The 23,460-nt window shown below is 38.2% G+C and overlaps 1 protein-coding gene across 5 annotated transcripts in view; it reads right to left on the reverse strand.

The window, feature by feature from the left end:
* Positions 1-23,460, reverse strand: part of PPP1R9A (protein phosphatase 1 regulatory subunit 9A) — a 129,908-nt gene that overhangs the window by 37,384 nt on the left and 69,064 nt on the right. For all 5 annotated transcript variants that reach the window (XM_041408931.1, XM_041408934.1, XM_041408933.1 and 2 more), the window contains exons 5-6: positions 19,487-19,591; positions 5,518-5,653 (exon numbers count right to left, since the gene is read on the reverse strand). In XM_041408931.1, coding sequence (XP_041264865.1) covers positions 5,518-5,653; positions 19,487-19,591 — 241 coding nt within the window. The remainder of the gene's footprint in view (positions 1-5,517; positions 5,654-19,486; positions 19,592-23,460) is intronic.

A 23,460-nucleotide genomic window follows, 5' to 3' on the forward strand; every position in this document is an offset into this window, starting at 1 on the left:
AAATAAAGGGATTTCATCTTACAGTCACATGAAAAACAAATTACAGGTTCAAAAGAACCAATGTGTACATTGAGGAAATATACATCATCATAAACTACCTGAAACATACTTTCCCTGAAAGAATTCTCTCTGCTGACTTTTGTTGCACATGAAACTACCAGACAGTAGCTGTTCACACACTGCGCCAGTCAGCTAGAATGTGAAATTCACTCTTTTACAAGGAGCAGCAAGGCACAGAAAAGAAGTTTTCTTATTTCAAATAACAAAGCCCTGTGAGGTAAGAGTTGTCATTGTAACTCCCTGAGGTTCCCTGCAATACATTTTGTTTCCTTATCCAGCAACAGCAATAATATTTTTAACTCCACAGCCAATGAAAACTTACATGCTCTTGAAGGAAAATCTTAGACCCTTCATTCTGTGTTCGTGAGCAGAATTCATCCATGTAAAAGCCCTGTTTCTCACTTCAGTAGCACCTAGGACTTAGGCTTGTCCCATCCAAAGCAACAGTCTCTGGTATTAGCCATTCCATTCTGCCATATGCAATCACAGCTAATAGCATGAAATTACCAACATGAGCTGCAATTTTCCACTTCTAAAGGGAAAATGTGTTACTTGCATTGTTTAACTGCCTTAGCAGTAAATTTCTGAAATGTGCCTAACACTCCCAACCATAAAGATGGAGCTGCAGCACCAGCCAGGATAATGCAGACAGACCTTCCCCAAATCACCATAACAAAGGCTGCATCAAGCTACAGCTTTTGCTCCTGCTGAAATTCTCCCACAATCAGAGAACACAATCTGAAGAACTACAAAAATAACTCAAGCCCATCTCTTCATTTGATTTTTTCTTTGATAGCTTATATTTAATTCTTTCAAAAGAGTGAAAAAAACCCATAATGGCATAGTATTAATCACTGCTTTTACAGGAGTGCATCATATTAATGATGTTGGAAAAAATGTACTCTGAAAGATTTGGTTAAAAAAATGTACTCGTTGCTCGTTGGGTGTTAAGACATTCAAGTACATTGCCACTTTTTTTTTTTTTTTGCATGTGTCAAAATTTTCTTCAATGGTTTTAAATGTTGTTTTGCTCTCAGCATGTCCTAATGAATGAGAATTTAAAATGCAAAAAATATTCATTTGACTATTAGTGAAATTATAAAAATCACTTGCATTAAACTACTTGTCTGTGGCCACAGTTTGAAGAGAATCCTGAAATAAATATATTGTTCATTTCACATTGTGCAACACCCCATGCAGTGTTCTGGAGAACAGGTAATTTGCTTTATGTGACTTTTGTCATTTGCTGTAGAACATGAAGAAGATAATACCAAGTTCAAATCAAAATTCCAAGAAATGTCAGAATTTGACTCATGTGCACAGAACACTATGTTAACACAGGAAATTCAAAATGTTTCAGCCAAGGATACAGATTCAGGTCATACTTAGCACACTAAGTAGGAAATACAAAGACAGTGCCTACTTCAAAGCCTTCGAGTTTTATTTTCTGAAAGGATGCTACAAATCAAAAGAATGTGGGATTTTAGGAAGCTAGACAAACTGGTGATGAGCAAACTCTGCAGCAGGCTATCTAGAGGCAACATACTCTCCCAGCTTTACTGTGATTAGCACAGACTCACTAGGAAATGCCCAAGCTGCCTATTGTACGTAACACTTGAGAAATGGCTGATACTACTGGCTCAAGTGCTGGGTTTGTAGGAGCTTAACAACAAACTGTGAGCTGATGCACACTTATCCTGCTGGTCTTTGCATGAACTCCACTGTGAATATCCATTTTCTTTTCATGTTCATCAGTTCTGCACAAGGGCTTTATGTTTCCATGCAAAAACTTAAATGAAGGAGGGCCTGAAAGCATCCTGCAACCCTGTGATGGCCCATGGTAACAGCAGATTCTGAAATGCAGGGATGCAGGGCATTTACATAGTAAATGATGAGTTTTCAGTATTACTTACACAGTAAATGATATGTATTTTAGAAACACTATGTATTAGTGTAAATCTTGCCCAACAAATAGCTGTCAGGCAAGATTCCTGCAAGGTAATGGAATGAGAAGGTAGTAGGCCAACACTGCATCTCTAAATTTAGTATCCAACTCAAGTCCACTGCCCACTAGCTGGCAAAAACCAAAACCATCTCAGAATACTGCTTTTTAAAATAACTTGGATCCTCCTAAAAGACTTACATACTCCTTACATACTTGGGCTAAGGAGACTTTCAGAAGCTCCAAAACAGAGGAAATCCAGCGAGCTGGTGACACAGCAAGATAAAACACCAGAACTTGTACATGCCTGGCACACATTCTCTTCCTGTGGTTTAATGACCTCTAACAAACACAAGTCATGTGCCATGACCACAGGACTCAAACAAGTTCACTGACTTCCTGCTCTGGAAAACTCAAAATATTATTGCTGTACTTGTGGTGAAGTGTCTGAGACTCAGAATTTGGCAGTTTCAAGATCATTTTCTTGTTTGTTTATGCAGCACTGTACCTGGAGATTCATGGTACCATATTTTAAACGGTGTAGGAAAATGAACAGGATGGCTTGACAGCTCTGAGACTGAGCAACTTGTGTAATTCTGTGCTGCCTCAATGCCAAACTCCTCACACGGGCAATCCAAATACCCCTGAACTCCAAGCAGTCAGAGTCACTACTCCCTTTGATGAAAAGGACTCAAAAGGGTAGTAGTGATACACTTGTGATCTATACTTGCAGATATTCGTTCAGCCAGTGCAAACTGAGATTTTCTTGCCCAAAAGAGCCAAAGAATGCAGGACTGGTCGTGGTGTCTGGCAGCAACATAAAATAAACCCAGCCAGACTTGTCCACACAGAGCAAGGTATGCTCAAAGAAGTAATGCTCATATTTGACAGTAAATGGAGCAGAAGTGCTTGTGGTGACCAAAAATGTCTTTGAACTGATGTGCATTAGATCACAGTTTGCATCATGTCAGTTGTCTGGGAATGGTGCAAAGTTATGTGAGTAGACCCGGATAGCATAGTCAGGTGGCTAAAAAATAGTAATATTCAGATTACAGCAGGTATTCAATAAAATCTATTTCTGCTAAGTCTCATAATTAAGAACAGGAACATGCTACACTGCCTACCTTAGTAACTAAACCCCAGCATTTATTCTGAAAATGTTTACCACCCATGCCTCAAATATATACATGGCATCAAGTAAGAAATGGGTATGACCCTCAATAATCCCAATGTAGTTTTAAGCACTGCATTTGTTCTCAGACCTAATTCTTTCTCCTTCCGAAAGAGATAATTGATGAGATCATCTGGATCTCCCCTGGTAGATGTCTTTTACTTTCTTCCTCCTTTCCTCATATGCAACACAAAACTCTCCTCTGCACTCCAAAGGCCATTGCCAAAAATCATGTCATAGTCACCATCCTCAGTGTAGTGCTAGAATAAGAAAAGATACCTTTAACTCTCTTAATTATTGAAAAAACCTGGGGAAAACTTGCCCAATTTTATTTTCTCTCTGTGATCCAAAGCACTACCAACAGAAAACACTCTGTGAATTTAGTATCTTTTGTGAAAAATTTATGCAGTGAACAGGACTTAAGAGTTTGTAACCACCAAATTGCAAGGACAAGACACATCACAAGAAGTACCTGATACCCACTCATAGCTACTCATCCCTATCCTCTTTCAGTACTGCCCTGGGAAACTCTTGCACGGCCATCAGTGTGACAGTGTCACCATTAGCACCTTCACAGCAACAACGCCTACTGAAGGCTGAAGTACTACCAGCATTGATCAATATGGGTTTAACAACATTTTCTTTATTGCCACATGTTGAGTAACACCACCTGTGTGGTGCATGAAGGTAAGAAACAAAAACATTTGAGATTTTTTGCAGGTGAATGTGTCCCACAGATAAAAGGTGCAGTGTCAGCCACACACCCCTCTACGTGCAAGTACACAGTGAGAAAGATTTGATCATCAGGCATTTGGGACACCCTTCTCTTGCCTGTATGAAAGCAATCAGACCATGCTCACCATAAAATGGTACTGAAAGTCTTGGAACCCTGACATCTACAGCAGGTTGTGATGAATTGTGAAAAGTTCCTTTACCCAAACCCTAGTCACTCCATTTTGTTTTTGAAGAGATTGTAAGAGCATTCCTTCAAGAAACTTCTCTTGAATTTAATTCTAGACTAAAGATAAGTTAGGAGACTTGCATGTTTCTGCAGTTTGAGGAGGGAACAGAGAGGATATGGATTTTCCTATCCTTCATGGTCTCCCATAGGCACATATATGTATGCATGTATGTTCAGCTCTTATTTATACGAGTTACATATGTCTCTGTGACAGAATTAATTCTAAGTCATACTGAAATATTTTTATTCTTAATATCAGTGGAAATTACAGTGAGTGAAAGCATTACTGGGGTTAGACAGGATTTTTACTTAGTCTGTTAGGACACTTCTGATTGCTCTGATATATTGCTATTTTAACAGCATGTTTCAAAATCTGAGTATATCCTGATTTTATGTCAAGAGTATTTTTTTTTCTAAAAACAAAAACTAACCTGAATTAAATGCATATCATGAATTCTCTCTCTCCCCTTATCGACTGTTCCCTTACACAAAAAAAAAAAAAAAAAAACCAAAAAACACCTGGCCCAGGATGACAACACACTAATATATGGAGTCTAGCATTTCAAATCATATTACTCAAGATGATGTGAAATGATGACAGTATGCTTGAGCTATATGGAAGCAAGCAGTTTGTTACAAAACCCAGCATCTTATTTAGGGAGCAACACAGACAGCGGTGGTCTCTGAAAAAGCTCTCAAAGTAATTTTTCCAAGTATCTTGGTATTTAGGCATACTAGGAATTTTATGAGAATGGAAAGAAATTATGGAAATTTTACTGCACAGAGTTGTTACTTTCAAAATCTTTGCATTGACACTAACAGTAAGCATGAATATACACTTCAGACAAGGCAGGCTAACTCTCTATCCTGAGGAATATCTGTTAAAATAGAAACAAAATCACAGTGTGTGGAAGGAGGGGGTCTTACCTAGAATTTCAGAAAACATTCTTAAGAAGACATAAGAAGACTTAAGAAGAATATAAATTCTTCTAGGAAAAAAACCCCAACTTCCTCAATCCTGTTGAAAATTAGAAGGTAACTTTTACCAGTTTTCACAAAACTTGGATGTTTCAGTGCACAACCAAACAAGCTTTACTCCCTTATTATAAAGGCACAGGCTTTCAAGGAAGAGGAATGCTTACAGAAGCATCAACCAACTTGGTATTTGCTCTTCTGGAACAAAACAAACATTTTAAATCCATGATGAAAAGATTTCTATATGTTTGTTCTTCATTTAGAATTCATCATCAAAATCCATAAAAATCATCAGCAAACGTAATGGGAAGGTCCAAAAGTTGACCTCTGAGTGGCAAGTAAAAATAAGGAAATAGAAAACAGAACATTAAAAAACAGCAAACAGTGAAAGACTGGACAGTCTGTTACCTCATCATCATCTGCATCATACTGTGCATAATGCTGCTCCAGCAGCTCTCTCTGGCGGCGCTCTTGTTCTAGAGTTTGGCTAATCAGCTGCGCAACCTCACTCACTTGTCCCGGTTTTTCTCGTCCAATTACAAACCTACAAAACAAGAGTGAAAAAATATTACTCCTACTGTTTCCTGAAGTTCTAGGATTAGCCATTTCTAGGATAAAGGGTTTTTCTCCCAAGATGTATAGTTTTGATTGTTTCAAATGTGTTCTGTGGATGAGATTTGTCACAAGGGCACTGTGTGCGGGAGCAGGATTGATCAGACTATGACAGGTCTGGTTACATGACTGGAGGGGCAAAATAGAAGGGACCATTACAAGCCACCACTCCAAGCTTCAGTAAAGTATCATCACTTCCATTCCTTTCAGAGCCATGTATTTTCCAGAAGGCTACAGAAGACCAGGCTGTTATGGATGCACAGTAAGAGCACAGGCGCACTTATGGCAGCTCACAGTGAAAGGAACGTGCATCAGAGTAACTCCTCCCCACTCTGACTTAGAAGTTCTTCCATTTCTGAGCCTTTATATTTGTCTTCCTCCAGTCTAGGAAACAGAATCTATTTCCACATTTTAAAATCTGACAGACGCTATTTCCTTAATTTTAAGCTGCATTTAAATCTGTCTTTTATTTGATGAACTTCTGTTGCTAAGGAACGTTTTCTCCACTGCTAGCTACAAATGAACGCTGGGCACACACTTCCTTGGCTTAACAAACCACAAGGGAAGTGCCTCTTTCTTGGTTGAGACTTACAAGAATGCTTCTCAGTCTTGCTTTCAGCAACTAGAACTTAGAATTGGTTAGGATTGTAACCCCTTTTTTTTTTTTCCCAGCATAGTGGCATAACCATAAGATATTTAGATATTTTGCTATCTCAAAACGAATCACAAACACCCATTACACAGTACCAACACACTGGGAATTACTGAACAAAAGCACAATTTAAAGATGTCAAGATGAAGAATTATCTTCTTAGAAGGCTAAAAAGATAATTAGGTAATTACAGATGAAAAAAGTATTATGTAGAGCTGAAAAGCACAATAAGGTGACACTAAGATACTGGATATAGTAAATTATTTGTCCCCACAACATTTGGCTCAAATGATGAATTTAGTTTATTATTTGAATGAGAGGAAGAAATGTGCATTATATCTCATGTATGAAAACTCTTTTCATTTGTACTGCCTATCACTGTTTAAAATCCCTTGGGATTTGTCATCCATGTGTAAGTCAACTTCCCAACAGTGGATGACCCTGGGTCCATTTCCTATGACAAATAATTATTCAGATTCTATGAAGTCAGGCACTACAGAAAGGACTGCAATTCGGACATTATTTCAACATCATCAAAATATCCAAGCTACTAATTACTTCCAAAAGGGTAAGAAAGGTGAGAATGAGTGACTCCAATTGAAATAATGGCACAAGGCGCTCTGAAAATAATTTGCAAGAAGGTGTCTTAGCTTAAAAACATCAACAGCAAATACAGCAGAAACTAGCAGAGGATCAAGGCAATAACATCAGCATTTTAATCCTGCTCAAAACAGATCACAGTCTGGCACTCCTATCCCACTATTACAAAATATGACATTACTTCTCAGTAATGATACAGACCTTGAGCTGAAAGAAAAAGAATGTTTCTTCATGGCCCCTACACTTCATCTGTTCTGCATACTGACTCACAGACAGATCCTGTTTCCTCTAAATTTTGATTTTAGAGCCAAGTATTGCAAAGATTAAACCAGTCATGTTTTCAGACTCAACTGGGAGGAACAATGAACTTTTGAAATTACTAAAGGAAGTAAAAAAAGGATTTAACCCGTACCTGCTACTTGTTTGTCTCCTCTAATATAAAAACAAATTAAAATTTAATATGGAAAAAAGTAATTTATATTTTTAAATAGTTTCAGCAAAATTACGCACGAGTATATGACTTACACATAGTAGAGAGAGCACCACATTTGTAAACAGCTGAGGGAGATCCTCAATGTGTAAAGTTACGAAATCACACAAAGTGACGCAAACATTGGATTCCCTCTGGCCCTCTGCCTGGTAATTTACCTTCCCTGGGAAATACAAGACTCAAAATACTTCACACAATCACCTTTTACACTGAGAACTTAGAATAGACAACACATAATGCATCCAAAGTCTGGTAATTCCTGATAATTTAGAAATGTTTTTTGACACATTAGACTGCAATGCAGTAATATTTTCATACAGAGAAACAAAATTAGGTGGGATGTAAAAATATGAAGTTTTAATAACTGAATTTTTTTTCGCATACCAAAGACACAGTTCACAGTGATGTGATTTTCAAGGCTTGAATCACATTTAAAAATAAAGTTACTCCATGATACCTGAAGCTGTTCAATGACATATGAAAAAAATGCAATGACAAGTTTAAAGCGAATGTTTTCCAAAATAGAAATATACTGGTAATGTTCTATCTTACTAAAATTTATTGCTTTAGAGTGAGGAATATCCAAAATGTCTGAAAGTAAGTTTTTAGAAGCATTCAATCTACAACTGATGTCACTTCTAGACAAATTTGTAAAATGGGATACTATGGTCCCAGCAATTACAGCTTTTACAAACTAAACCAAACTTTTTGTCATTTTACATTCCATAATCTTAAGAATACCATTCATATAATTATACTAAAGTCGTAATTGAGATAAACCATAAATTATAAAGTTACACTTTAAAGAGAGAGCTAAATAAAAAGAACGTAGAAAACCATAAAGCAGGGACAGTTACTAAAACTCTAAGCATGAATTAGATATTTATTCACAGAACAGCTTTTAATACAAGTGTTTGAATAAAAGAAAGATAAATAAGGCTGTGACTCATGACCAAAAAATCAATCACTGAACCATAATACACACACTTTAACAAAGTACCTAATTATATATTTAAAATCATTTGGCTCAAGAAAATCAATCACATGCATTTCAGACTTTATTAGTTAGTCTCAAGGGCTAGAAGTATTATAATAAAGAACTACACATTCTGTCAGCAATAATATATTTGAGAAGCTGGTGATGTTTTTAGATAGGAGACAAATGAGCATTTTACAGCCTTTAAACCACATCACAACAATATTCCCCTAGATTATTAAAGCCAGCAAATGCAAAATAAACCCCAGCAAATCTATGACACAGCCATCACTGTACTAAATTTCAGGTCATTACTGATTTTTTTCTGAAGTCTGCAAAAAAGAAGGAAGGAGAAGGAGAGAGACAGGGCATGAACTGCCCTTGATACTCAAGAGCTAGATGCAATTTAGCTGAATTACCAGCCGTGAAATATTCTTTGTGGTTGTGGTTAAAATGAACAGAGATGGAGCTAGAAATGTAATTAATATTTGACTCTACAATGGATTTTAGAGTATCTAAAAGAATTATGTATCTTGAGAAATTAAAAATTAATTACAGTAGTGCTGGTTAAGAAAAGCATTCTACTGAAATTGGAAGCAAGTCCTACATCTCCTGCAATCCATGATTTAAATATTCTACAGCACACCTGATACACAGACTTCTGCATATGTCCAACTTTTATTAAAAGAGGATCTGCAGACCTGTGCTTCTTGAAATAACTTATTGATTTTTTTATCAACTATGGAAACCAGAAACATTATTATAAAAATTAATTAAATTTAAAAATACTTCCACTTTGAAAATAGCTGGTACTAAAAAAAATTGCAAAGGCACCAAACCTGTGATGCGAAACTGAAGTTCTGCAGCACACACTTTCAGTGAAATGAGTTAATGATTTCTCCTGAACATAATTCAGGAATTATGTGCTCAGTTAAAAATACATTAGCATGGTTTCCTTAAATCCAACAAAAATCAACGGAGAATACAGCAAACACATTCCAAGAAAGAATGGGGGGGTTTTGCTGTAACAGTATTCAAAATCTTCTCTTCCAACCTTTCCTAAAATACAGTTTTGTACAGTAAATGTGCAACTGTAAAAAATTACAGTGAAATTCATTCAGGGAGTTTTACAGTCAGATGCCTCATCCCTGGAACTGTTCAAGACCAGAGTGGATGGGGCTTTCAGTAACCTGCTCTAGTGGAAGGTGCCCCTGACAACAGCAGAGGGGGTTGGAACCAAATGATCTTTAAGGTTCCTTCTAACTCAAACAACTCTATGATTTTTGAAATGGTTTTCCTCTGAGCTTTCAAGTCTGAAGCTGCTTCAGCTACCATTTATCTCATTTATTTCAAGATGTCTTCAATTACCTACTCAGCCTGCTTCCATTAGGTTAACAGCCACATAATTAATCCAAAGTGCTAAAAGGGGCGTGAACCCTGTTAAGAAAGCAGTTGTATTTAGCAGCAGCACAAGCTGGAATTTGTGTGGTTATAATGAACAAGATCAACCTCTCCCAAACAGCACTCTCAAATGCAGAAGTCACTGACTGCACATAAGGAATTCACAACCTATGAGCTTCCATTACACCTCTTGATATGAAATGATGTGAAACTCATAAACACCTTCAGTTGGAAGGAAACTGGTTCAACATAAGCCCCTGACTTGAAAAGAAGGCAAATTTTGTCATGGCCTTGATCACAATTACCCTTGCTGCAACTTCTCTCCATTGCCTGTTATTTTGTCCCTTTGTACCGAGAGTATGAAGAATCCAGGTTCATCCATTCTGCCTCATGGAAGGTAGTTGAGACAGCAATAAGATGCCTGACATTCCATTATTTTCTTTTGAATGAAGATGTTCTTTCCACCTCTTCCCAGGAGGCTGCCTGCATATCTGCTCCCTATCTCACAGTGCTGCAAGGGATGCTGCTCCAGATGCCTGACTCACACCAGCCCTTACCTCATAAGGTTTCTGTCAGCCCATTCCTGCAGGCTGCTAAGATCCTGTGATTGCAGCCCGTTGTTACCCTATCTACCTCATGTGCAAACTTATGCCAGTAAATCCACCCGGCCCACCCCTGCATCAGAAACAGGCGTGTGCACAGCAATCTTTAAAGCTACTAGGCTGGAACCAAAAGGAGTGGTAGAGGAAAATAAAAAAGGTTTGCCTGGAGATAACTGATAAGTGATTCAAAACTCCAATCCAAACCAGTGAAGAACTCTGCCTGGAGATCAGCACCCTAAGTAACATCATGAAATGTTGACCAGTGAATGAAAGGGGCAATGACTGAGAGAAGTTATTCAAGGTCTAAGAGGGCAATCTGTGTAAGATCTAGTGCAGGATGCTGGGTGAAGCCAGTACAGATAAGCAGACTGCGGGAAGAGCCTCCAAGGACCTTGGAGACTGAGTTGCCAGTAAGATGAACTGCTGTGCAGAAGTTCTGCAGCCTCTATCCCTGCCTCCAGACCCAGGATGAGGTAAACTACCCTGAATTTAAAGACAGACAGTAGGACTTCAGCTCACCACCTTTGGTCAGAAGGGAACATGCCACGAGCACCTTCCGCTAAATCAGGTTGCTCAGGGCCCCATTCAGCCTGGCCTTGAACAGTTCCAGGCATGAGGCATCCACAAATTTTCTGAGAAACCTCTTCCAGTGCCTCCCTATCCCGTGAGTAAAGAACTTCCCAATCTCTCCTCTTTTAGCTTAAAACCATTCCCCCTTTTCCTATCACAATCTGTGTAAAAAGTCACTCTACCTCTTTTATTTGAGCCCCCTGTCATTACTGGAAGGTACTATAAAGTCTCCTCAGAGTATTTGCTTCTCCAGGCTGAACAATTCCAGCACTCCCAAACTGTTTCCAGGAGACAGCCCTCTCATCAACTCTGTGGCCTCCTCTGGACCCACAGCAACAAGTCCACATCTTTCTTTTGCTAGGGACTCCAGAGCTGGATGCAGCACTGCAGGTGGGGTCTCACAAGGCAGAGAAGAGAGGCAGAATCACCTCCCTCACCCTGATGGCCATTCCTCTTTTGGTGCTGACCCAGGATGTGGTTTCCCTTCCTGGCAAACAGTGCTATCAGTGGTACTGCTGGATGAGCAGCAAAATCACAGATGAAGCATCAGAAAAGCTCAGCAGACTCTCCACAGCATCTTGGATAGAAGCCCCTGATAAACTACGCTGCTATCAACACTAAATGGATATTGAGTCAGACAATTAGTAGTCATGTAAAAATCCCACACAATAATATCCATGCACTTAGATTAATTATTCCTCCAGAAATCAATTCTAGTCTAGGGCCTCACTGACACATTAGCTTTACTCAAGAGTACTTCAAAATTAGCCAAGGGATTCAATGTTTTGGCACCTCTCCACATTCTGGTCCTTACATTGCTCTGTTCTTCTGAGATTGCATGTTAAGAATCAATTCCATCTCTTTCCAAACAGCCTGACAGTATTCCAACACAATCCTTGCTTAAGAGGTTTCCTTGAATACAGGGTGATAATTTAATCAGCATTTGCTAGAGCACCACACCACTCTTACAGGAATGACCACTTCAAAGAAACACATTTCTGTATTGTTAAATCTGTGCTTTAACACACCTGAATGCAGACACTTTTGTTCAGAAGGTACAAGTGCTAGCTTGTATGTATACATGTATGTATACATGCTTCTAAAAAAACCAGAATCTAAAAAGATTGCTTTATCAGGTGAGATCTGTCTTCCCTCACTCTCATCCTTGCTGGCATCCACAGGGAAGAAACCCAGGAAAAAAATACAGGTAGGTCACCAGTAAGCTTCTGAGTTCAGATCATGTTCTTAATCTGACTACATGATCCAGATTCTAGGCAAGACAGACCACTCTCACAGCACAGTCCAGCTAAATGCTCCTACAGCACCATCCACATAGTTTGGTGAGCTGTTCTGCAAGGATGAACAGCAGGTATTTCTGCCCAGCTGTCACAATGCTGTATCCCATTAATCAAGGTGCAACAAAACTATGTGGGAGCTTCCACAAAATAGTATCTTGGATGAAGGAGTAAAAAATTAGCAAAGTAAACATATATGATGATATTTCAGTTGCAGGGTTAGTAGTTTATGTTTAAATCCAACCAAGTTGAGAATGAACTAATTTAAAACCTGTCAGGTTGTTCCCTTTTCCAGAAAAGAAAAGAAAAGCGAAGCTGCTCCTAATGAATTCTAGCCCCTCTAAAACTTGCTTAATCACGTTATATTTAATTTTAAAAGCCATGCTCCAATACCTAGAAAAATAGTTTATAATTCAGACAAAATATTTAAATGAATATTTCTTTATATATTTCACAGTCAAACATATAATTTCCTGTCCTAATGTGCAAATATTTTTTAAAAATTGCCATAAAATTCAAATTAGCAAGAACTAAAGACACAGGGGCTATGTTTATGCCAGTAACTCACACAGTGCCAGGGAATGCTTCCAAGTACTAGTAACTGGTCATCATATTGAAATTGTATTTTACATCACTGAAACAGTCTTGGAAACAGCTTGACGCAAGTTAACTAATATTCTACTAAAGAATTCTCAGACACAGTCCAGGAGTTAGGAAAGGCTAGCAGGCAGCTTGGATGTTTCCAATGGACCATTTGGATATGGCCACCCTGCTCAGAAAGGTACAACTCTCTAAGGGTAGGAGCACCGGCCACGCTGGTTCCAGCTGGCCTCAGCACAAAGAACAGTCCAAGGCACAGCTTGTCTACTACACAGGCACAGCCAAGGAATATAAACCAGCTAAGCAGAGATGAATGCAGTCTTATCTCACCCATGCTAAGGGGTCAGAGGACTCTTGAGTAATTTTTCATGTTCAGCACACTACTCCTGGTAGTCTTACAGGACAATTACCAGTGGTTGTAGGAGTACTTTGCAGAAACCAGAAAGAAAACATGTTATGGAATCTTTAGTACAACCACAGTGGATTAAACAGGAGAAGTTTACACTACTTTGGCACACAGCACCACACATTTAGTTTCTGCAGGATCCATAAATCAGGTTTATCAAAGAAGCAGAAAGTGCACCAAGCACACATGGCTTCTGAAGCAGCCCAGCATGAAGTCCTAGCTCAGCAATCAGCACTGCAGAGCAAAGGACTTTTCTTTCCTTCTGTTTCAATCTCCTCAGCTCTGCGCTTGGATTCAAGGAAAAAGAAATAGACAAGGAAAGGAAGAACAAAACCACAACCCCCAGAAAACAGATAACATAATCCAGCTCTCTGAAGCAGACATGGAGAGTGGTATCTTTGTTTTGGGTCCTGCCTCATTACCCAGTAATTAGCAGTCCTGCTTCTGCCACAATGGGGATCTGCACTACGGAGAATACCTGCAAATTTTGAAGGACCCAACTGTTTCACAAGGTGAGAGCACAGGCAGGCAAAGCCAGAAGGAGCAAAAGAAAAGCTGCACAGGCATGCACACTGGGAGAGGAGAATTATTACCTAGACTAGGCAGTCACAACAAAGGCACGCTGTTCAGTGTTACTGTCAACATCAGCATTCCCACCGGGGCACACGGCTGCTGGCGAGCTCCTGAGGCAGACTTCATCTGTGCCCTGCACTGCCTCAGCTCCTGCAAAGAGCTGACTGTAGAAACTGCCTTTCCAGATGCTGTGGTGGCAAACAAAACTAACAGCAGGCATGCAAATACTATTTTAGGAAACGGTGTATTTTTCAGAAAAAATTCATCTCAAGATGGGGCGAGGAATTAGCTGAGAAAGGAATAAATGATATTTCAAGTTGATGTTAATGAACAATCAATTATTTTTACTTTTTACCCTTTAATTGTTCCTTGCATAAGAGCTATATAAATGTAAAAATTTGTATGAAAGAGTCCATCTTCAATTTAGTACAAGATAAAATTTAGGCTATGAATTAACTGGGAGTTGAGACAGAACCCTGCTTTGAATTAAAACTTTCCAGATAAGAAAAACAAAAAATGGCAACAAATTATTCTTTATTAGAACAGAGAATAGCTAATAGTGAAAAGCCAGCGGGCTGGATATTTGCACTGCTGTTGTTAGAACATACTCTTTAATGATCTGGAAGATTAATTAGACATGACAAAATTGGCTAACCAATTATTTAAGATGGAATTACTTTGATGCATTTCAGCAGAATTTAAATAAACAAAAGCAGGTAAACTCATTGACAGGTGAGAATTAAAACAATTAATAACTTTCAGGGTGGTACAAGTCATGGTAAACTGAACAGGCTGTGCACAGGTTCTGCAGGGTTCCCTAAAAAAAAAAATCAAGAACTGACTCAGAAGGCACCATGAGAGCATCCGCTCAGTGCCTAGCAACAGTTTGGAAAGCCAAGAAAATGTTTAGTCACATTCATACAACAGGATGCGAAAGGAGGACACAGAATTTAAAATTTGCCTCTCCAGTAAAACACTGAATTTTGTTAACTTCCTTAAAAGAAACCTTTCAGAGGAAAGTAAAAATGCTAAAAGCATACAAGCAGCATACGAAGGATTGGGATTCTCTGATGATTCTCTTATTCAAGACCTATTCTCCTTATCAACCATTAAGTCTTCCAAGAACCACGTCCTCCTTTTCTGGGACCCTGCCTTTCCCAGAGCTGTGTGAGCACAAATATTTGCATCCAGAAGTATGATAAAATGATAAAGTTTTCTCTATGAAAGAACTAGATTTTTTTCTCTTGTATGTTCAAGGAAAAAGAAGTAAAATTCCCTGGAGGCATACAGTCCTGTGAGTGAGCTTTCTCTGGCAGAGACTGTAGGGTCTCACAGAACCCCTTCATTATGATGAACAGGGGAAGAAAGTGTGGTCACAAAGGCTTAACATCACCCAAGCAGCTTCAAAGAACAGGTCTGATACTCAACATCACAGGCCATGGGGAGACGGCAAGCAAAACAACACAGGAGAAACTCCATGACAGCATGGGATTCCCACTGTCAAGCCGTCTCCTCATCCTATCTTTTATAATTGCAGGCACCACTTGCAAACCTCAAGCTGATGGATTACATCCTAAATGGGGTCAAAAGAAGCACAGAACAATTAGTGGTATTAGTGTGGCACTGCCCTCTGAACCATTAATCTTAGAGCAGGGGCAACAGTCAACAATATTGAAAACAACACACATTTCAAATCCCTCCTGTATATAATCAAATTCTGAAATCCACTAATATGAGATATTAGTAAACTAAGCAGTTATGTAAAATTACACAGAAGACTTGATATTTACATCAATTGAAATAGCATTCATAGTTGTATTTGCCTGATTAGAGTCACGAGGACACTAATTCTCATCCTGAAAAGCAGAAGCTGATTGCCAGCTGGGATTATGAAAGAATTCCATCTCTTTCCTTTGCCTCACAGGCTACCAGAGTACATCATGCTGGGTACTGATTATCTTTCTAGAAAACATTATAAGAAAGAATAATTTAATTTATTGTCACTGTGGAAGTCAAACTGGTTGAGCCAATGATCTTTTATTATGATATGATGACTCTGCTGGATAATCCAATACCGCAAACAATGGATAAAATAATTGCAGATACCTATGTTTGTTCTTCTTTCACCTCCTCTCAACCTCACCTATAACAGTTCAAAAGGTAAAAGCCATGTCTTCATTTTCACAAATTCTTTACTGTGTCAGCTACAGACAGTCTGGATGCATTTTTTCTGGTTGAAAAATTGCAAAAATCTATTCTAGGTCAATGACTTCCACTGTCAGTATCATTCAAGGTGTTCAGAAAGCTCAAAGGAGAAAAATAAATCACTAAGTATTGGTATTATGCAAGCTGTCTGAAGAGGTATTGACTACATTTATTGCAAAGAATTATGAAGTGGCTTTTTAATATCATTCTATTCATGAGTGTCCTTTCTTTGCAACTGATCTCACATACGAAACCCTGCTATAAAAACCAGCATGCACTTTGACTAGATTAAGGACAAAACAATTTCAGATACCTAATGCTGTGGGATATAAATGTGAAGTAATGCCACTGAAAGGCACACAGATCTCTGTGTGTACAGGACACCAGGCAGAAGAAAGGCACAGATTCTGTATGCTATGATCACAAAGATAACTATACCAATTAAAGCAGTTCCATAAACCCCATCAGGCTGACACTACTGAACAGCAGATATGCAGGTAAGTGTGAATGTGATTCCTCCTGTGAAGGAAGGATTCATGAAGCTGCTTTGCCTTGGGTCAGGCGAGGTGCGCTTGTACACTGCCTGCACGCTGGCAGTCAGCTGGGACACTCTCCTCAGGAAAGGCAGGAGGGGTTTACAGAGCAGCAACCTCTTCCTCTGCTCCTGCCTCCTGCAGTGACACGGATCGTTAATGGCAGCTGCCATGGGAATGGTGCACTCAAAGGGCAGGAGCACTGCTCCCTGCACTGCTCCCTGCACTGCCAGCAGGCAGGAGCTGACAGCTGGGAGCAAGAAAGGCATTGTGTCCCAGCAGACCCTCCCATGTTGTCCCTGATGTTATGGAGCAGTTCAAGTGCAGAGGTTTTCACTGTCTGCCAAAGGTGGAGATGAGGGATTCTCCATCCTAGCTCTAACACAGTAGGAAAAAGGATCTGTCAGAAACCAAATTTTCTCTCCAAAAAACAAGCAGCAGGCAGGGCTCTTTTGTCACATGTCAAAAGAAAAACAGTGAGGAAGTTAAAAATACCTTATCTCCTTTCATATCTAAACTCATCAATATTAACTCTTACTTTCTTTACAAGCAAATGTTCAAACCTCTACTGAAGCCAAAACGTCAAGCATCGTGAAATATCTGTCTCCAAAAAAAAGCTTTCTGGAAGCATTTTTCCATTTTGTGCAACTAAAACCAATGTAGATCAGGCAACAAAACCGTCTAGGACTGGACCAGAAGCTAAGCAGGAGCCTGTGCCACACAAGGCTTGGCTACCTTGTCAAGTCTCACTCCCAGCCTACCACAATCCAGGAAAACATCAGGCATTTCTCAGCTGGCTTCATAAAGCAGAAAGAAGTCTTTCTGAGCATTTTTTTTCCATGGAGTTTAAAATGAAAAAAAAATCAAAGAAGTTGCACCAAATTCTACCCATTTCTTTCCTCTAATTAGAAATACACATTAGTAAGATACTGCCAACCACACGGTATGCTCTTTATGTATACATTATTAATATTTTTGTATTATTTTATATTGTAACTCATACAGTATTTAAAATGCATTATTAACTGAATATTATTTTATGCTTTTTTTTGGTCTAGTTTTGACACTAACATACTGGTCATTTTTTCCACAAAAACTCAGTATTTTAATCGTACAAGGAAAAATGAAGAAAGTCAAATATCTCTCTGATAAATGAGACCTGTCAGAAGCCAATGATCCCAGTACACAGTACACTTGACAATGTGAGCTCAACAACATGAAGAAATACTTTTTTCAGCTCCCTCTTTTGTGACAAGGGTCTAGATTGCAACCAGTCTCACTGTAATTTATTTCCTGGGAGAAGATGGTGGGAGCTCTGTGTGAAAATCACTTTATATTTTTTCCGTCCTCCATTATTTTCCCATGGAAGCAAGTATTCTATTTTATAACTTATGTAGCAATAATTACACAAACTAAGCTGATTCCAAATGTATGCAATACATATGTTTTATGTGAGCGCTTTCTTTTTCCCTTTTTCCTTTTGAACTAGAACATCAAACACAGACTATACATAACATTTGCTCTGTGTACCGAAACACATTATTCTCTGTCATAAGGATTTTATGTTTGAAGGTCCCAACTGTAGAAAACCTAATAAAGTATATACTCATTTTCATAGTTTAGTCAGTAGGAACACTCACAGCATGTGTGAGTCTTTGCAGAAATAGCAATGGTGTAACTTCAAGTGTAAATGTTACACAAAAATATACTCACCTATAATTACACTACAGTTTCAAATATTCTCTTTTTTCCTAAATAATCTCTCTCAAATAAAAGATTGATCAACCATCCCCAAGATTCTTTGCAGAATCCACATCCCAGCATTATTTCTCAATGTCATGCAGGATCAGCTACGGAATTTTAGTGGAAGTGTGCATGCCAACATATAGCACCACCATCTGAGGGCATCTGCATATATTACCACCCATAGCTTAGTCATGGTTCAAAAGAAGTCAGCTCAGAACTCATTAACTAAAGAATTCAGTTGCACTCCCTAGAGGAGATTTTGAAAGAGAACCAAAAGGTGACTACAGAATGGCTGCTGCTTTTACAATATGCCAAAGATATTTTTGGATTTATTTAGTAGAGTTCAATCTTTACTGAAATTAACAAACTATTGAAAAACTATGTGACTGCACAGGGTTTTAAATGGCAAACCAGTTCAATTCTAGGGAAACAATGTTCTTATTAATGACATTTTATAGCTTTTCACTCACATTCACACAAGTTCAGAAGCGTACTTGCAGTATCTGCTACATTTTCTAGTCTGTTCATTATTTTATGGACTTTTACAGGGACACCTTTCAATGAACTACGGTATAGGTGCAGAGAGAAACCCACAGATGGTGCTGGGAGCTCAGTTAATTACTACTGGTTACTTTCCTCAATTTGGCAGCTGTTATCACTACAGCATTCAATACTCTCCTCTGTGCTGAGGTGGCATCTGAGGGACCGGAGTGCTCATCTCCTCCTGCTCCAACTTTGGAGTGTGAACATGGTCAGTGTCCCGTGGGTGGAGCAGGGAAGTGATCACTGGCAGCAGTTTCCATCTGACCAACACCCATGACCTTCATCATCCCAACCAATACAAACAGCTTGAAGGCCATGAACATCTAGACTAGTGATCAAGAGCATAGTCATCATCTGCCTGCAATTTCAGCTTGTCTTGGTGGTAATATTTTAAAAATCTAAGACAAAACAAAACTGCAATACTGTATTTGATCCCTCTCTTGGGATCAAAGGAGAAAAGACACAGAGGCTAAAAGCCCCTGATTCTACCTGGGCAAACTGAAAGGCCTGCGAAGGAAGCCAAGCAATCCTAAGTATTAACTAAAATTTCTTTATTCCATCTAAAATACTCACCTGACTTTCTCTTTGGTGTTTCTAAGAACAGTTGCAGCAAAATTTTGTGTAACACCAACCAGACTGATGCCATCAACTTCCACAATTTGGTCATTCACTTGGATCCTTTCAGGAAAAAAACACAAATGCATAATTAGTTGTACGAATTCTTGAAAATATTCAGCAAAACTTAGCATAGAGAGATCTTTTTAGTTTGACCTTAAACAAAAGCTCAGCCATAAAATGACTGAGGTAAATATGAAAAACGCATCATTCCTTGCACACAGACATCTCATAAATCCAATTTCCAAGTTACCGTTACAGTTAATATCATCAATTAATTATCCAGTCTCTTTCCTAGTGTAGAAATACAGCAACACAAACTCTTGAATTTGTCATATGAATTAAATTAAATGAGATACTTGAACAGCTCTGATATCATTCTTTCCTAAGCCAATCTTGAAAAACAGCATAAGACACAGCTCTGGCATTTCATGCTAATGGAAAAAAAATGTAGCATTTAACTAAAACAACCTGCTCATCTGTGGAGCAAAGAACTTAAGGATCAGACCCAATTGTGACATACTATCTTAAGATATTCCATCAAACTTGTTCCAAAAAGAAGAATTCCCAGTGTAAGTGGGATCTTGCTGCACACAATCGTAAAACCTTGGACTGCCTTAACGAGGACTCTCGTTTTGGAACCAAACACCTATTCACAGCTTAATTCACTGTTTAATGCAGAAAAAGTTAAGACAGAATGAAAGCCATGTTGCTTTTATCTACAGGAAGCACTGCTACAAAATCCCTACAGCAGGCACTGGACTCCTCTGGATTACGAATACCTGGAAGATGACTGCTACACTGTTCTTTAGAAACGCACGATCTTGTAACAGTTTCAAAATAAAAACCAAACAAACACATCCAGAACTAGTCAAAGGGAGCAATTTTCAAGTACTGACATGGATTCTATTGATCCAAACAACACAGTTTACGAAGCAACCAAGAAACAGCTATGAAAAAACCCTATTTAAATTAAATGAAAATACCTATATTAATATATTTAACATCTTGGGATATGTTAGTGATAAGATTTCTTTTCAAAAAACAGAGGCTTCAACAGAATGTTGAAGCATTTGGACTTGGAACACTAATTTCTCTGTCAAGTCTGACGAAATGCTTTGCAGTTTTACACGTGTTCAAGCAGCTTCTTCTGTTCTTTGGATTGCAGTGATGAGTAAGAAATACAGTATTTATTCTTTGGCAGCCTCACACTACAGAATGTCACTGTGTTCTAGGCAGGATCTCCCTTGAAAAAGGCAGCCTATAAACTCCTATTTTGAAAATCATATTAGGCATTTTAAGCTCAGAATTTTATTCCAATTTTCACTGAAACATTTGAGAAATACAGCAATCACATTAATATTTATCTAATTTTGATCTCTCTCTTTTTTATTTTTTTTTAACTTTAGCAAATACAGGGTGCAGTCAGATGGCACAGGAGTTCCTGGAAAAGAACTTTTTAAGAGTTTGGTGCCTACTGAATGGGAAACTGTCACCCTCTTGGCTGAAAATGGTGGAATAACAGATTCCTTTGAGATGACAGCAACAACACTGTACATCATCACATAGTGGACTAGCAGTGTTCATACAGATACATAGGTACAGGATTTCAGGGGATGAAACATCATCTTAGGGAACTGTTGTCTGCAACTTCATAAACAGCTCTAACTTGATTCAGCCTAATTCTGTTTGTCCTTTAGGCATATTTTGTGTCGCCTTCTTTCTTCTTTGTACAGCTCCTAAACTAACTTCCAACTCTTATTTTTATGGCCACTGCTCTCCAAAACTCCTTCCTTTCTATATATACATATATTTTAATTATATATGAGCATCTATGAATATCAACATACAAAGTGCAGACTTCCCATGAGAGCCCACTCCAGGAGGAGCTCCAGGCCTCCTCTGTCTGTCAAATCTAATTTCAAACACCAATGAAAAATTAGGCTCAGATTGCCAAAGTCTGAATTATAGAAATTGTACTGCATTTAGCATTAATAACATTGATAATTCTTCTGGCAATTATTTTCTAATGTTCATCACTTTAAACTCTGTCTGCAGATAACAATGAAGTAGCAACTACAGAAGCAAATCAATTAAAGTTGAAAAAAATATTTGCACAATTGCTGTGTATGATGAACTGAAAAATTTAATTTGTGCAGAGACATCTTCTAGAGTTCAAGTTAAGAACTATGTAATGTTTCAAAACTGTTGCTCCCAATGCTATCAAAATACTTTATAAAGTGAATGACTCATCACCACAATAATCTGAAAGAAGCAGCTATTGATTGATCCAGGAAAAGATTTTATTTTTCATATTCATTCCAATTTTTCATATTCAGTCTAATGACTGATTTCCTGTCTTTCACACTATTAATAACCTCTCCTAACACTTATCACCATGCTTGCCTTTGGATTCACCTTGAAGCACCCTCCTTGGTCAAATACTGGCACACAAAACCTTTAAGTATGACAACTAAATACTACCTGTTCGTCTACAGCAGCATGAATCAAGCCCGTGGTGTTAAATCACTGAGAAACCCCTTTGCACAGATTTTGTATTTCCATGTGAGACAAGTATTTTACATCATAATTTGATAGGTCTTTCAATAAAAAATAGAACAACTACCCTACATATACTGTAACATTTTTAAATTGTACCTTCAGAAGAACCTGGTCGAAGATTGCTATGCGATTATTCAGAATATCTGATGCAACTACTAAAGTAGTTTTATTTTCTGGTTGGAGACTTTGTTTTGCTATCAGTGTTAATGATTAAATAGGCTTTTCATAAAGATGAAGTTAACAGGAACCTTTACAGTTGATGCACTTTATTATGCAGAACGGTCTGGTCCTGACTGAGAGGATTATATATCCCTTTCCCAAGTGAATGATCAGTCAGGCTCTCAAAGAGAAAATCAGAGTCCTATTTCTCAGCTGACTGAACATTCTGCCAGTTGAAAACCAACACAAATATTAGAATGGTCAAAGAATGATATTATTTTTTCTCAGCTGACAAGCTCCTTTCAGATGCCATCTAGGGAAATGAAAGAAGAGACTTGTGATGGAACATTAACTTCTGTAGCCCACTCAAACATGTGAATAATGAGATGAAAAGAAATTACAGATCATGACAGAGCAGCAGTGAGTGACTGATTTTCAACCAGAGAATTTTACAAAGAATACCAGTCGTGAGCTTAATGCCTTCTAGCTGAGGTCAAGCATACCCTTCAGAAAAACATCACTTAAATTTAAAGTAATAGATAAAGTCATGACATCTTGAAGTGTCAGCTTAATTTCCCTTCATAATATTTAAGCCTATGATAAATCAGTACTTGGCCTTCAACTTGATATCTTATTGCCAAGATCTGGAAAGACACCTCCAAGCCCAATCTAGGAGACGATATAGTTCAGCAGTTTCAAAGCAACGTTACTAACCTTTGCAACCCTCTGCCTTCTGGAGTCTTTTACTTAAATTTTTGTGTGGTTTCCAATGCAGAAAAATTTTTTGCCTGGCTGAGAAGTTAGAGTTGTTCAACAAGGAACATGCTACTGCAATGTATTTTTTAGAAGACATCATCAACATCTTAAGAGTTTATTTCCACTGTTATTTATAAAACAATATTTTCATATTGTTTATGACTAATGTAACGACACATTAATGGTTAAAATCAGAAGAGGAGAATGCAGATAAGTTGATATAATTGCTTACATTATCAGAGAAGTAATATTTTATTGGCATGAAAATTTACAAAGTTAAGCACTGGGACAAAATGAAAATTTGTACAGGTTAGAAGATTTTTAAGAATCCTTTTCATTATTAAATGATTACAAAATAAAGTTTTTTCCTATCTCCTAATGAGAAGAGGTTGACTTGGTTTTGATAAGTATTGTATAGCACACAGATTGGCAGTGTTGTATAATACACAGATCTG

Source organism: Onychostruthus taczanowskii, unplaced genomic scaffold, assembly GCF_017590055.1.
Source record: "Onychostruthus taczanowskii isolate IOZ18803 unplaced genomic scaffold, ASM1759005v1 scaffold3, whole genome shotgun sequence".
Lineage (NCBI taxonomy): Eukaryota > Metazoa > Chordata > Aves > Passeriformes > Passeridae > Onychostruthus > Onychostruthus taczanowskii.